Source organism: Simochromis diagramma, unplaced genomic scaffold (assembly GCF_900408965.1).
Source record: "Simochromis diagramma unplaced genomic scaffold, fSimDia1.1 OVJJ01000618.1, whole genome shotgun sequence".
In the NCBI taxonomy this organism is placed as follows: Eukaryota; Metazoa; Chordata; class Actinopteri; order Cichliformes; family Cichlidae; genus Simochromis; species Simochromis diagramma.
Genome location: NW_024387423.1, coordinates 8,458,063 through 8,475,388, shown reverse-complemented (window position 1 = coordinate 8,475,388; position 17,326 = coordinate 8,458,063). Strand labels below are relative to the sequence as shown.

The 17,326-nt window shown below is 41.7% G+C and overlaps 1 protein-coding gene across 3 annotated transcripts in view; it reads right to left on the bottom strand.

The window, feature by feature from the left end:
- Positions 1–17,326, bottom strand: part of znf407 (zinc finger protein 407) — a 161,583-nt gene that overhangs the window by 43,566 nt on the left and 100,691 nt on the right. For all 3 annotated transcript variants that reach the window (XM_040012705.1, XM_040012703.1, XM_040012704.1), the window contains exons 7-9: positions 14,941–15,024; positions 12,729–12,849; positions 4,599–4,777 (exon numbers count right to left, since the gene is read on the bottom strand). In XM_040012705.1, the coding sequence (XP_039868639.1) occupies positions 4,599–4,777; positions 12,729–12,849; positions 14,941–15,024 (384 nt within the window). The remainder of the gene's footprint in view (positions 1–4,598; positions 4,778–12,728; positions 12,850–14,940; positions 15,025–17,326) is intronic.

Here is a 17,326-nt window from a genome sequence, read left to right as displayed (position 1 = left end):
CAGGACACATTTGCATGACATACACACCTGTCCTCCACAATCCAACACGCCGCGGTAACACAATAGGCAAGTAGAAACTCACGAGAGTAATGTTTCATTACACGAGGAACAGAAGGTGAAAGCGAGGAAGGGTAACCAGGGAGGAGCACGGATGCATAACTTAAGTAAAAGCCATCGAAACCCATATTTGTTTACAGATTTGTTTAATAAGGAAAAATATATGCAAACAAATGAATTTGCCTGTGGTTATAACTGTGTATTAAGATCATCACTTACAAGGCCAGGCCTCCTCTAGCCCTCTACAGTAGCCATCCATCATGCATTATTAAGGAAAATAGAATCTGCATAAAGCAGCAACAATGCCTTGAAGAAGTTTATTTATTTATTTTATCTTTTTAGGCACTAAGCAGCAGATCCTCAGTCGCTGTTAGCTAATTACAAAGCATTTGATCTCTATGCCCCCAGGATGTGCAATTACAACCTTGGTTGAAAATTAGGAAAATATTTCACAATTAAAAATAGTGGGATGAAGACGCTCTGACAAAGCTAATGGCGACATCTCACCTGTGCGTGCATGTGTGCGTGTTAAATGTGGATTTTCGGTGCTGGACTAGACATGAGGCTGTTTTAACAAAGCCAATGCCCGGCAAACACAGCTGACCTCGCTGGAGGGAAATAGCAAAAAAAAAAAAAAGAGAATATACCATCTCCCAAAGCTGAAGCAGACATGCCATACTTGCTGAATTTTAACTAAAAGAAAGTTCTAGTCAAGGGGTAATTTAGCAAAGTCGCAGCACTCTTAAGTACCTGTAGCTCCAGTTCTGCTCCGCTGCTATCTACGCTTAGATCACACAGGCGTCGCCACTTCTTTCTGGCATATCTCTGCGCATATCGCGCAAGGAAGACAATTGTCATTACCGTTTTATTAAAATGTGTCCTATCAGCAACATTTGCACATCGCACATCTAACCTTCCTTTCTTCCTTCCTTCTTTCTTCCCCTCAAATTCTAATCATCATTCCCCTCCATCACTAGCTGGGTCTAATTCCCTCTCTTCCTTGGTTTGCAAAGGACCTCTGCTTTCATCCTCGAGAAGGGCTCTAATTCGAAGTGCGACGCTGAATAAAGAAGGGGGGGAGGAGAGAGAGAGAGTGATATGGAAAGACAGAGCAGCGGAGGAGACGTTCGGGTGTCAATCAATCCGGCGCGAGGGGCTACAAGGGCCCGTGACTAGGGTGCGTTTGATCTGTGTCTTTCAAAGAGAGAACAGCAGGAAGGGCCATCACAGACGATTTGCCTCTCGCTGCTGGCCCTGGTGCCACTCTGACAGAGAGCAATCACAAGCAGGTTAATTCAACATCTACCTTCTTAATCTTTTCTTCCCTGTCTCTTTCTTTTGGTCTCGTTCTGTCTACTTAGATGAAGAATTGCTCCTTCTGCTACCACCTCCTTTTCCCCTCTGAGACTAAGAGATCACAAGTGTGCTTTCAGTGCCCTTTCAAATCCCTCTATAGTCTGAGGGCTTTGGTCAGGTAAAGAGTTGTTGATTTTCCCGAACTCCTACAATGCCATATTTATGCGTCTCTATCAGAGGGCCATGTTTCATAAAACGGTAATAGATTTATGATGGCAGAGTGGGATTGGAAGTTTCCTTCAAAAAACTTTGCAATGGAAGACTTTTTTTTCTGGGGTACGAAACACCATCAGATGCATTTTTAAATATTTTTCTGTCATTCTTTGGTTCACATCTGTGGTGTGCAGTGAGCTGAATATGAATGAGAGTGTAACGATGACATCTTGAAAATACGCTGCTTAACTTGACTGAAAGAGGAGGATGTGTTCCCTCCAGATGACTGAAAGGCAACGCACATTCCAGACAAGATCTGACCTCCGGCAACTCTGAAATCCGAAACCCACACTGTATGAAGCCTGCTATAGCACCGGCTTGGACACATAGAGAGAAATGTCCTTTACTTGGCATAAACGTTGTGTTCTCATATGGCTCACCAGGTCATTTGAAGAGAGACAAGGACATAAAATTAAACTGTGAAAAAGTCTTCTCCATCAAAGGTCAGCCATGCATGAGGACAAACAGAGGTGAGGGGGATTCTGGGGTGAAAGGGTAAGAAGAGACATAAAGGCATGCTTTGGTTAAAGGTGAGAGGGTACAGAGCATATTGAGGGAGGTGTGTTTAAAAGCAGCTGAAGGTAAAAGGTTGAATAGGGAGGTTAGGAGGTGGAAGAAAAAGAGAATCAAAGACAGAAGTTTGTCCTTAAATTTGACAAATGGAAATCATGGGAAGAATAAGCCTGTTTCAGAAATTCATTACTACAAACTTTTCAAGGACACCATCCAAATCCACTCAAATTCACTAGGAAATACACCACGGCGTCGCCAGAAAGCAGCCATTTTCCAGCAATGTCCCTGACTGGCCTTTTCTCCCATGGTGCTCTCCTCCAACTCTAGTGCCTTTATGTAAGGTCAGAGGGATAACAGGATAAAGGCTGTCTTCTCTGCTCCTCTGAAGGACAAGCACTCTGCCGATTGGATTTGGTGGCCTTCAAGGACAAAAGAAAGAACACTGGGATACAAAGGAACCAATAGAGGAGGAACAAGATTTCATCTGTCACTATGGCCTGAGTGATTGGCAGGGATGGCTACAGCAGCAATCTTTGAGCGCTGCCTTTTTGTGGCTGGGTGCCCTCCATCAGCACTGAATAAGAAGACTCGATCCACTGACAAAAAAAGCACTCAAAGAGGCTGGAAGATCAGACCTCCGTGAAATAAAAGAGCATAGACAGGTGCTATAGAGGAAACTAGGTGGTTTAATTCAGCAGAATGACTTCAAATTTTCATTTACAAATTTGTGTGTTTGTGTGTGATTGTGTGTGTGTGAGTGAGTGCACATTAACATGGAAAGCAGAAGAACAGAAAGGCATGTTAGGAAGGGGACGGGGCCGATGCAGAGCACACAGACTGGTGAAAAAATCTGAAACTCCAAAGAGAAAATAACCCGACAGTTGCATAACGTCAATGTAGGGTCACAGCTTGTTGTCTTTATCATGAAGATAATTTTCTTTGAGGTGTTGATTTAAGCAACTTTTTCCTTATTTGCAATAAGAACTGTTTATGAGAGGGAAGGGTCACTGTGAATAAATAGAAAGTTGTTCTGAGTGAGCACCTTTAGCCAATGCTGAATCATGTCTATCCTGATGAGGATGATTTTTCTATGGATCAGACTGACCAACTGACAGAATACGAGGGCCATTCAATGGTTTGAATATAAACATGATGTGAATCATGTGCTATGGCCTTTGCAGTGATTGAACTCAACAGTCGAATGCCTATAAAAGAGTTTTGAAATTCTCTTCATCATCATCATCATCATAACACCGAATGATAAAACATCTTTTGGAAAAAGATGTTTACAAAGATCAATATCTGTGTCTCCTCATCCCCAACCAGTCACAGCAGATAGCTGTCACTCCCGAAGCTGGTTGTGCCAGACCTTTCTTCCTGTTAAAAGGCAGTTTTTCCTTCCCACTGTTACCACATGCTTGCTTATCGGGAGTCGTTTGATTGTTGGGGTTTTCTCTGTATTCCTGTAGGGTCTTTAACTTACAATATAAAGCAGCTTGAGATGACTGTTGTGATTTGGTGATATATGAAAAAACTGAATTTAATTGAAAACTGGTTTTCGACCCTTATTCCAAAGACTTGGTGAATCACTGTCAAGTCACACTGAAGGTGTTTCGGTGGCACTAAGACCCTCTGCTGGTTTTTCCTTTCATTTGTAATGTATCTCTATGTTTCCATCCAGGAGTTGATTAGAAGGATTCATAGATATGGATTCAAAAGACAAATAGGGTGAAATAATGGCACAAGAATAATAAGATGACCTGTGATTTTTATCATGGGTTAAAACCAGAGAAAATGAATTAAATTTCCATAAAACATAATGCTGTGGCATCTTTTTATTTTTAACCTATTTTCTGACTTGTGTATCACATGCTTAAGCTCCGTGTTCTACAAATGCATCCACATACTTAATGGTAGCCCCATGACCTCTCTGTCCATGTTAGGATGCCCCCACATTGCCTGTTTTTAAAGTCTTAAAATGAATTTTTATTTCTTGACTTTTAACTCAGAATGAGTTAAAACTGTGTTTTCTTACCTTCTATCTTATTCTGTTTTGGTACTTTGTATAGCACTTTGTTAAACTTGTGTTTTTAAAAAGAGCTTTATAGATTAATTGGAATGGATTAATACTTAATACATAAAAATAACAAAAAAACATCCTTTAACTTTCAGCTAAGCAAGTGGAGCTGCACATCACCAAAGAAAGAAAAAAGGCACTGTTGTTTTTAAATGTAGGGACAGTATGTTCTTAGAAGTCCTTCTTTTTGTGTTTTTGTTTACGGGGCACGGACATTTCAGATGCTGTGAAGGGGGCACTACGGACCAAAGTAGGGGGTACAGACGGATGTCAGGCTAGCTGCCATGGTGCATTAGTGAATTCTTCTTCGCTGCGCAACAGAATCCTTGATGATATGGAAACATCTGTGAAACACTTTCTATTTCTTTTAGCAGCACATTACCTGCGTGCAGGTAGGCAAGGTCTGGGTTCTCAATATCAGGGTGATTGTCCTTCAGGTGGTTGCGGAACTCCATCGGAGAGTTGGTGGCATAGTCACATTTGGGGCAGTTGTACATCTTCACGCCCTCGTGTTTTCCCGTATGGAGTATGTGCTTTCGGATATTCTCTGCACAGTTGGATCTAAGTGAGACAAACAAAGATAAAAAGGCTTAATTCCATTTTGGAATTAACAAAAACAAACGTTGGAATTAAAGATGAGAGTCATGAAGGAGAAAACACAAGATCAACACTTGGCAACATTCCCAAAAAAAGGTTTGCTGTACTAACATTTTCTTTATCTGTAATGATGTAATGACACACAGACACACATGGGCACACATCACACAGTAACACGCAATAAAAAAAAAATCAAGCTGGGAGAGAGGAGCCATGTTTGGACTACAAGCAGCACATGACTAAAGACTTTCATGAACAGCAAACACACTTGTTACAGAAACAATATTTACATTTTGTAGATATGTTTGATATTCTTTCACGCCTTTATATTTTGCTCTGATACTTTCTTTTCTTATAGTTTTTCAGCTGTTTGTGTAACGGTGCTGGGGACAGCGCCTGCTACGAGACCGCTGTGCATCTAGAGGCCCATTGACTGCATTACAAAGATATGTCTGAAGGCATCTGTTATTCAGTATGTATCATTTGCAGCTGTATGAAAGCTATATAGGATTAGTGTTGTATGCTGTGTGTGCCTGAGTTTGTGGGTCTCTGGGCCAGTCAGATAGGGCAGGGAGCTACTGCAGGGTATACGATGTAACTATGTCAGCCCAGAGAGTAACACACAAACCTCTGCTGATTAATGACGCTGCATGACCTGCTCCCAGGCTCTATCTAAACCTGCCCATAGACACACACAAACACACTCACACACATAAGTGAAGCTCTGAATGATTAAGACAAACATGCACATACATACATATGGAATACAGACATATAGAAAGGCCAGTTTGAGCCAAAATAAAAACAATAAATCTCTGACACTGCTACACAAGTTCGAATATACAGACATGAATCCGTAAACACACACAAACGCTAGCGCATTTAATGCATCATGCAAGCAAGCATGTGCGGTGTAGAGCACACTTTCGCACACAATCATGTGTTGATGGATGGGGCACTCGTGCTCAGTTTGGACCTGACATTCTCGGACAGTATAATACGCAATTACTCTCCCTTATCACCTTGGCTGGGACAATAAAGCCTCACAGTACCATAGCTCACACCAGCCAAGGAGAGAATTTGTTTTCACTTTTGCAGAGACACCTCTCTCCATCATGGGGGCCATAGTCCAGCCTGGCTCCACTGCGGCCTAGAAAAAAAAAAATACAGAGCGGGCCCTCACTGGTGTCTGTTTATGCTGTACAAAACACATAAGGACCAGCCAGCAGTGAACAATGAGGGCTCTTCATGAGGCTCAAGACCATGTTTTGGATGCAGTCTCAACAAAAGAATGAATGAAACACATTTTGAGAGCGTTGACCCAGAGCACTAACAAATAAAGAAATGTCTGTTTGGCCAGTGGATTGCAGAACACTTTACAGACGAGCACTCAGGAGCCACTTTATTACCTCCACATGGTCAACTGCTCGCCAAAGCAAATATCTAATTAGTCAATCACAAGGCACTTAGATATGGTCGAGACAACCTGCGAAATTCAAACTGAGCATCGGAATGAGGAACAAAGGTGATTTAAGTGCCTTTGGCTACGTCCACACTAATGCGTTTTTGTTTGAAAACGCATCGTTTTCTCTCCGTTTTGGCCTCCGGTCCACACTGAGACACCGTTTTCCCTGAATGAAAACGCAGCGTTTTGAAAACGCTCTCAAAAATGCATACATTTGAAGACGGTGCTTATGCGTAGCAGTGTGGACAGCAAAAACGGAGACTTTCGAAAGCGATGACGCATGTTAGTCATGTGATGCAGTCATGTGACCAATTAAACAAAGATAGCGGAGGGTTTATACTAGAGATGGACTGATCCGATATTACGTATCGGTATCGGTCCGATACTGACCTAAATTACTGGATTGGATATCGGAGAAAAATAAAAAATGTAATCCGATCCATTAAATATCACGAAAGCACCTCACAAAACTTGCAACACGCCGTAACTCACCTCAGAACGTTAGCACGTCGGAGCAGTATGCATCACGTGATAGAGCGGCTGTGGCATGCGGGACCTGTCGGTGGTCTGGATAGCATTTGGAGCTTCACTAGCAACCCGGCATTTCATCTCCGACAAAGTTATCCCCGAGAGAAGTAAAGCAAGTGTGTAAATTCATCTCTGAATGTTTGTAAAGCATTCCTGCGTTAAGCTTAACAAGCGACTGCCTCTTCTTGCTGCTACTTCAATCATGAAACTGCTTAATGATCAGCTGATCGGCTTTTCTGTCGCGAGTACGTCTCTCTGGTTTGTTTTTGGCTCACTTTGCACCAGAAAGAGGAAACCAGTGGCTGAACAACAGCAGCACGTTTAAGCTTGATAAGCTGTTGTTAGAATTTATTTAATATTACTTTCTACTCGAGGATCTTTTTCTACGTAGCTGACGGCTGGTAACTGTGCAGGGGCGGATCTAGCAAAGTTTAGCCAGGGGGGCCGATAGGGCATTAACAGGGAAAAGGGGGCACAAAGACATACTTTTCTTTCTTATTCTCATTTAAAATGTCTAGCTTTTAATAAATAATTATCTGACACCCAAAGTTTTAATTTGATGCAAAATGAATAGAAGTCCATTACTGTATGTAGTGACTATTAAGTCTAATATATATACCCTAGTAAGCTATAGTACTTTTTCCTTTGGGAAGGTACCATCTGTGCAGTCTGCAATTTTGTTGAAGAAAGATGTTGAATCTATTTAATATTTCTTGAAAAATAATTGATTTCTGTGCATTTTTTTTTTCACACTGCATCAAATTAAGGTTGATTACGTCGATTAAGCATCATGAGGTGGAGCGTGAGGGGTGGTTCCCTATTTTTTATTTATTTATTTTTGTTGTTGCTGGGAGTTGGAACCCTATTAGTTAGGTTGCTTAATATTTACGCTAAGTACTCTTTAAAATACCAGAATAGGGAGGATGGTGCAGGTTTAAGTTTATTAGATTGATCAGTATTGCTGAACTATGAAATATTTTTTTTTGCATACAGGTATAACAGAATAGCTTTAGTGTAGTTGTTGTTTTAAACTTGAGTATGAACTTATACAAAATGCAGCAAGATATTTTAAAAAAACAGTTTTGTTGATTAAAAAACACTAAATCGGATTCATATCGGTATCGGCAGATATCCAAATTTATGATATCGGTATCGGTATCGGACATAAAAAAGTGGTATCGTGCCATCTCTAGTTTATACAGCAGTTGTTTTGTTTGCTCTTAATTTGACAGCCATATTAAAGATTAATATCAGTTCGTACATGCTTCAGACAGCTTTTCTTCGAAGTCTTTAATTCTCACTTGCTTTTGCAACTTTGTACTTTTGTATTACTCGCAGCAACAACTCCACCTCATTGTTAGTCCATTTATAAAAACTCTGTGCTTTTCCTCGTCATTTTACCGCGACGTTTCATCGAGCTGGAAAGTAAATAAGCGGCAGACAGAAATGAGGCAGGCTGAATCTTCTTGCATTTCACGCATGCACAATACTGGAGCGTAAGCGTTTTCGTCCGTTTCAATGTGGACGCACAACTCTGTGAAAACGTCTGAAAACGCTAGTGTGGACGCGGAGCGTTTTCAGACAAAAACCGTTACGAACACAGTTTTCAAATCTATCCGGGCTACTGTGGACGTAGCCTTTGAACATGGTCACTGGTGCCAGACGGGTTGGTGTGAGTATTTCACAGACTGCTGATCTTCTGGGATTTCCCCACACAGCCATCTCTAGGGTTTACAGAGAATGGTCCAAAAAAAAAAAAAAAGAAAATATCTATTAAGCACCAGATCTCTGGGTGAAAATGACTGGGTGATGCCAGCAGTTGGAGGAGAACAGCCACGCTGAAAGGAAGGCGAACGTAACTCAGCCTCTAATTACAACTAAGGCATACAGATCGCTTTATTGAATGCCCAACATGTTAAACCTTGAAGCAGAAGGACTAAAGCAGCAGAAGACCACACTAGACCTGTCAGCTAAGAACAGGAAACTGAGGCAACATTTTCATGGTAGGTTCAGAATTTGGTGTAAACATCATGAAAACCTGGATCCATTTTTTGATCTTCAATGGTACACGCTGCCGGTGGCAGTGCAATAATGTGAGGGACATTTTCTTAAAACACCACAGCCCACCTGAGTATTGTTGCTGACCATGTCCATCCCTTTATGACCACATTGAACGCATGATGTGATGGCTGCTTCCAATGGGAAAATGCACCATGTAACAGAGCTCACTTAATATCACACTAGTTTCTTTAACATGGCAGTAAGTTCACTGCACTCAAATGGACTCCACAGTCATCAGATCTTAATCCAATGGAGCACCTTGGCTGTGGTGGAACAGGAGACTAACATAATAGGCTTAAGGCTGACAAATCTGCAGCAACCGTGTGACGCTGTCATGTTAATATGGACCAAAATCTCTGAGGAATCTCTTGTTGAATCTGTACCATAAAGAATTGGGGTACTTCTGGAGGCAAAAGGGTGTCCAACCACGTACTAGCAGCATGTGCTTTATAAAGTGTCTACAGGAACTGACCTTAGTTGTCATTTTCATATTTTATCCAAAAAACTGTCAAAAATTGCTGTGATTACTTTCTTATCAGCCTCATAAGCAAAACAATAACAGATTCACAGGCAAATCACGGCCATCTGTTGACTTTTCATTGGCATACGGACAAAAAAAAGAACTTTAAACTGTCTCATGCTCCTAAATTAACACAAATGATGCTGTTAAAAAGTGCATTTAATACCAAAAGTGAGCTGATTTCTTATTCGAAAGCGGGAGCATAAATAGATAAAATTTGAAGCGGAGCTAAAAGGTTCTAAAGAGAGCGCGGGTGGATTCCTAGGGGGGCCATGCTATCTCTCAGATATGGTAATGGCGTAATTGTCATATTAAAACAACACAACGTGCGTTTAGGAGTCAGCAGGTGTCACAGTTAGTGAAAGCCCACACCAGCCCTCCTACTATACACTGTATTAATTAGTCCAACGCTGTTTCAACTTCCTCCCCCACCCATGCACTCACCATGGGAATCAGCCATACTGATGCTCATCGGCTACATCACCCCTTCTCTGCCACTTTCTGCTTCTCCCCTCTCTCTCCCCCCTTTATTTAAGCCATTTCCATATTCCTCCTCCCAAAGACTGTATGGTAATGGGAGAGGTGTAATTGAGAGGCGCTTCGTTAGAGGAGATTTAAATGCGCTTCTTTGTGTGCGTTAAGAGTTGTGGGGGGTGCAGGGTCTGTATTTGGATCACTGGTGCTATTTGGATTCTTATTCTGCCAGGGAGGCCCAGTTATCATCATTAATGCCTCTCCCTCCTCCTTCGTCTCTCACTTCACTTTTACAAGGTCGCAAACCTTCCTGCCACTGACAGCGAGCGTGTCGTCCTCAAAGCCGCCGTCGCCTTGAATTGGAAACACTGCTTTAACAGGTAGATTGAAACATGAATGGTGCGGCATTCAATAAACAAAACCAGCCCCACAGTCACGGCGACGTGCAGGATTCAGAGGCTACATATCAATTAGACCGTTTTAGATGCCACTGTGACTTTAATGAGAAAAAAAAGAGAGTGGGAAAAAAAATCCTCCTCTTTGTGAGCGATAAAAACGATTTCTTAAAAATTAAAGTAAAGAAGTTTCGCAGCTTGCATAAACAGCTGCAGAGTAGTCAAATAGACATCATTAATTGACAGCCCAGGACTCACGGTGCAATATCATTAGAATATTTTTACCACTATTTCCCATCTATAATTATCCCCCCTCTATTATCTATCTCTGTCTGAATGGTAGATGAGTGGCATTTGATAGATCATTTACTCCCTGCTCATTTACATGCATTTGAGAAGCAGCCTTGACGGGGATAATACTGCATTAAGTGAGAAACATAGCTGCCATTTAACATGCTACATCTATAAAACAGATACATTTTCTTTGGGCAAGAACTGTCAGTCACCTAGCTGCTTCATTAATGCTTCAATACTCAATATTGCTCTATGGCTGCATCCTATATATTTCATAAGCCCGGCTTGTATTACAAGGTCAAACAGGCTAACTCATCTACCAGCTCCTTATCACGGTCAGGCCACGAGAGACGTCACGGTTTTAAACATGCATTCAGACAATAAAAGCCAAGCAAAGATGGGACCCTCACGGCTGTCTAGGGCCCCACACATTCAATTCCTCATCCTCACATTAGCGAGCCCAGCAGGGCTTTTCCACGACGTCCCTACACCTCCTCCCACCTTTCTTCCTCCCTTCGGGACCTCTCTAAACCCTCGGAGGCCACCAAAATGTTAATTGGGCTTCTAATTTACTGTTTCATTTGCTGTTATCTGTAACAATCATTATGTATCAGTGAAGGATCACAGGTCTGTATACAGTATCTTTCCCACTGTGAGGTTCAATCAGTGGAGCGGTTTGATATGAGTTTAAAATTTAAACAAAAGTAAAATGTAGGCTTGAGGATCTTATAAAATCTGATCCTTATGTGACTCTTTTGCACGTACACCCACTGACCTGATGAGAGGGACCTTTGTATTTTTATAGAGCCGTGTGTCTTTAGTGTGCAGAATTTTAAGCAACAAAACTTAATGCTCCTAACATTAAAATGAAAGACAGTGAAATCTGATAACTTTCACACGCATTTTGCTCAAAAATAAATGTTTCACCTCGTGACGATACTTAGAGTCAGGAGAAGAACGAGGTACATCACACTTAATGCTAGAAACTACCTAACAACAACAACGAAAAGGTCAATCTGAGTGTTGCACTCTGACAAAATATTGGGAAAAAATCTGTAGTAGTAAAACACAGAGTTGAGCCAACCAATCAGGAAGACAATACAGTCACTGGTTATGTTAACAAATTAGATTAAATACAGGGCATAACCAAATATAAGCAGGATTTATCGTCTCAGAAATGAAACTTAATTAAACTTAAATTAAACAATAAAAGACCTATGCTAGTCGCTTCCTACACGATACCCAAAAGAGACGTTCTGTGATATCTTTGGACACCGGGAGATAAAATCCTTTGATAATTGCTGAAGAATAGCCTGACTGCAGCTATTACTTCTCAGCATTTCATTTTTTTTCCCCCAAGTTGAACTGAATACAAAAGACAGATGAAATGAGTCAAGTGCTTCACTACGGCGGAGCAGGTGTAGCAAGCAGCTGAAATGACTTTGTCACAGAGGGGAAAAAACGAATGAAGAGTACATCTAAAACCAATGATGGGTTTGAGATCATTCCCTTTCACACTCTTCTGCCACATCCTGACGAGGAAGCGCGGGGTGAGAGAAAGACAGAAGGGGGGGAGGAGAGGAGAGAGAGACAGAGAAAGATGGAGAGAGATGGAGATGTGCAACGCCAGCCAAAACTTTTTCAATTTCACCGACAATTTCCTGTGTAATTACTGATGCGGTATGATGGTGTTTTAATGACAGGGACCTGCCAGTGACAGTGACATTGTGTGTGTGTGTGTGTGTGTGTGTGTGTGTGTGTGTGTGTGTGTGTGTGTGTGTGTGTGTGTGTGTGTGTGTGTGTGAGGGAGAGTAAGAGTGTGTGTGTGTTGGGGAAATCTGGCTGGGCCTGTTGATGATGGCAGAGTGATGAGATGGAGCCGTGCTGTGGAGATTAGACCTGTCTGCCCTCAACGTCTCCCACCCACCCGCCACACACACACACAGATATACACACACACACACACTCAAAGCCACTAGCATTAACACCCCACCCTCTCCACCAACCCACCAAACTACCCCACAATGCCACCTGCTATCTCACCAACACACACACCACACTCTTACAAACCCACCCCCCACATCCCCATCCTATCCCCACCTATCAACCCTCTGATCATCAGTGCCACGGTGGCAGCCATCAGCGCCACCAACCGTGTGGAGGTCAATGAGGCGGTACCTGTAGTCGCACCAGGGGCAGCGGTACGGTTTCTCCCCGGTGTGAACACGTTTGTGCCGTGATAGGTGGGACTGCGTGGTGGAGGCGAAGTTGCAGAGCTTACATTTGAAGGGCCTCTCTCCTGTGGGCGGAGGGATTGAAAAGATAAGAGACACAGACAAGACAGCAGTGATGAGACCGCAGTGACCCACTAATGTGAGCTAAAACAAACATGCATATATTGAGAGATAGCAGGTAGCAGGATTTATCTGACAATGGGTGTAGGTCCCTGTGGTGCTGCAAAAAAACTTTAATTAATAAGTAAATATAAAATGAGGCGCTGTGTTAAACTCGACTATACGAAGACTGAACACACGGTTTTGTCAACTGTTGTATGAAAGCTGTAATTTTAAATCAGTTAAACATATAAGGGAAAAGCTCTGGCAGGGTGTGCGTCTGCTGAAGAAAAGCCATTTAAGGATGTAAGTGGAGAAAGTTTTCTTATATTTTTAAGTAAAAGTTGAATAACAATAAAGGCTGGGATTCAAAGAAAAGTCACTTGTATAAAAGCATACAATATAAGGTTAATGGTAAAACTATGTATAAACAAATACTTTACATTTCAACTTCTTCTGTAAGAGTTAAACACATATTTTAGATCCAGCTGAAATGTGTGTTCTGTAAGAAGTGGAAGTATCAGTTGGTTGTAGTGCTGTGTTTTCAACCAAATCAGTTCATCTCTCAACAGGACCGGAAACTTATGTATGGATTTCAAAAAAATACAATGAGTGAGATTTTGATGGTAATCCAGATAAGGCTTTTTACTGTTTGTACTGTAATTTCCGTAACTGAAGCACGGCCATTAATCTACAGAAATAGCATATGGGCTGCACAGCCAAAAACCTGTAAAGAACTCTGAAAACACACACAGTGTGGTACAAGGATGAGGGTGGCCTGGCCTGATGAGACATTTATACAACAGAGACACCTGGATGGTTATTGTTCACCTAGGGAAGAGGTAGAACCTGCATGAACTGTGCTAAGAAGGCAAGTTGACGGAGAAAGTGGGACGAAACGTTGGGTCCCCTCATTTAAGTGGACGTCACTTTGTTCCACTTACCTAAACAATGCAAACATACAGCCCTCCTATTAGCAGGATACCAACCTCACTTCACAACTACAAGAGTAAAAGGATCTGCTGCTAACATCTTGGTACCTGATACCCTCAGAGGACTTGTTCAGTCCATGCTATGATTGGTCATATCTGTTCTGGCAGCACCAGTGGGACCTACACAAGACAGGTATCTTTAATGATGTGGGTTATCATGTTTGTCTGGAGTGTAAGAATAAAAAACAAACAAAACAGGTTTTTGTTTTTTTACTTGTAATTAATTTTATTCGTGGCAGTTGTGTATTTTTGGGGTTTTTTTGTCGTGACATTTAAAGGAACTTTGTTATATCCGCTGTTTCTTTAGTACTGCTTCAGTGACATTTATATATTGAGAATAAGATTAGCCATTCAATTTCCAATTGGAAAAAAACACAAAAAACCTGAACAAAGCTGCTTGAGGAGACTTCAAACACAGAAATATTCATATTAGCACTGGTCGTTAAAAATCTGCACCTGTCAAACTGAGGACAGTCCCTTCATGTGAACCCGTATCGCCACAGATTTGGACATGTGGCTAAATCAGTGGAATTGACACGTGTCAACGTGGCAGAGGAGGACAGAAATTGGCGGTTTTAGGGGGGAAAAAATGGCAGCAAAACTGAGGAGCAAACAAAATGAATAATGAAAACCTAAATGAATATTTATAACAGGATTCTTGATCCTTGGACGCCTGCCAGACAACGGCTAAGAACAGTATTTGTTTCACTATCTCAATTTCCCCCCAAAAAAAACACTCGTTATTGACAGCCTATCTGAAAAATGCAATTTCCCTAAGCGACAGAATGACATGGTGAAATGATAACTGAAATTAAAAATCTCAGATTCAGTCAGCCACACTGGTACACATGCCTATCACTGACAGCAGCATGTCACACTGATGCGCCTGTGTGTGAGTGTATGTGTGCGACCGAGGGAGGGCAAACGGTTGCCTAAACTACACGGCTGCTCGGATCTCGGTGTCAAACATCTTCTGACATGGTGAAGGCATGAACACGTGGGAATCAGTTTGTGCGACAAGACAAGTTTCCAACATGAGTTCAGGGTGTGTGAGTCTGTGCTTACCTGTGTGTTGGCGTCTGTGTTTGGTGAGGGCATGTCTGGTGCCTCCCGCAAAACCACACAGGTCACATAAATAAGACTTTTCTCCTGCAGAGATAGAGAGTGAGAGAGAAACATAGTGCTTTAGGGATATCAGCGGTTGTGAAAAACAGAGTGGATGAGAAACCAGAATTATACGCAGGGAAAAATATTTTGCTTAATTTGCTTTTGTTTTTGCAGAAATGCTCTCATTCAAACGCAAATCACATTCAAGAGATTAAAAAATGGTTTAAAGATTAATTTCAGTCAATTAAAAATTTGAAGCTGAAGCAATTAAAGAGGTTCAGAACAAAGCCAAGGTTTACCATACCACCTTAAGTGAACATAACATGTACACAGCAAAAAAAAGCACTTAAAAGCTCATCTAAATCTGTAAAAGCAGGCATCTGCTGGTAGCTATGGACCTGAGAGTACACCTGAAACACCCTATAGTATTCTGTGTGTGTGTGTGTGTGTGTGTGTGTGGGGGGGGGGGGGGGGGGGGGGGGGGGGATAATTAAAGATGTCTTTGAAAAATGACATAAAGCAACAAAAACTGCTTATTTTTAATTTCTGAAAATGCAGAAGGACATCAAACCTTTACGATCTGTATTTAGTCTGTTCTGTATCATTCTTTAAGTGAATGCCCATTTTTTTAAACTTATTTTGATATGCTAGGAATGAGAAGTCGCTTAGAATGAAAAAAACAACTGGTTTTACAGCTGGTTTCGTTCACTCGAGCATGTTAATCTACACTGTTGATGAAACTGATCCAGGTTTCAGGTGTTTTCCTTCTGTCTGCCTCAAATCAAGATCAGCATAATTAATCTGTCCTTTAATTATACTTTTAATCGCTTTTAATTTTAATACTGAATTAACACGACTCAAAAAACGATCTAGCTAAACAGTAAATTTGCAGTCTCAATTATCACAGGGTGGTACTAAGTGAAGGGTTGTTGAATTTGATTTATGAAATCCCCTGAGTGGAAAAGTTTGATGCAAGAAAGAATGAGCAATCCCACTCTCGGTGGAAATGGTAGCCGAGGAGCCACTGAGCAAAATCTGAGAGCTCGAGTTAAGACAAAGAGGAGAGAAAATGGTTCGACAGGGAAAATGTGTGAAGTGGGAGAAAGGCAGAAGGCGAGAAAAGAAGAGACAGACTGAACAGATGAGCAGAGGGTCTAGTTGGCTAACAGATGAGCCAAGCAGAAGTCACAGATCACTAGTGTATATCCATCAGAGCTCTCATAGCTAACTAATTCCTCCAATCAGATGGATCCGTGTAAATATGTCAAATGGGGGACGGGAAATTGCCAGTGTGGTTTATTGACTGTGATAAAATCTGAAAAGCACCGCTGAACATAATTACATACTTGTCAGAGCCATAAAAATTAGCTTTATTATCAATGGGATGGTTTTGTACAACTTCATTTGGGGGCGATGCCTTCCAGATGGGGAGCACAGAGAGCTTTTTTACACTCCTCTTCTCTTCTCTGCATCTGGCTCTGTCATTAACAGCATGATGGTCTTTTCTCTCTCACACTCCCTCTGTCTACCTCTCTCTCTCTTTCTCTGTGACTGCCATTGCACACAGCCAGTCACACACTCCTGCACACACACACACACACGGCAGAAACATTTGTGATAAGATGCACTCGGGGAAATGCATGCGCGCATCTAGAGAATGGACACAGATGTGTATGCAAATCCTCACACAAATCAAACTGCATGCGGTGTGATATATGTCCATGTTGTGTACCTGCACATGTATGAAAACACCGTGGGCGCCGCGTCGCCCATTTTAGCACACACGGTACGTGCAGCTGAGCTCTCCATCACTTAAATATTCAGCTAAATGCTGATGTTGAACTCCAGCTCTCGCCACATACTGATAACACATTTGGGTGACTCTTCCAGCTGGGCCTCAGTAGTGCTCTGCTCCTCTCCTGCACAGATAGCAGCTTTCACTGAATCCGCAGAGACAAAGCAGCCTCAAGTTTCCTCTATTATACCCATTTAAAGCCACTCGACTGTGAGAAGAGTTTTAATGCAGTGCCACTTAGAGGGGAGAAAAACAGCCTTAAAAAGGTGCATTTGTTCACCAATTCATACAGGTTCACTTTTCAGTCCCTGTGTGGATGGCCTTTAAAGGAGCAATGTTTTCATATAAATGAATGTCCAGTCTGCTTTTTTTTTTTATGTAGCTACACAAAAAAGAAAACTCTTTGTATCAGGTGAAAAGATTCCTCGAATTTACAAACGCATTATAGAACGATAAGATCTGCAGAGCAAGCTTGCAGGACAAGCTGAATCAAAGTATCGTAGTTCTCTATAACATGGATTCATCATGATTAAACACCGTACGCAACAA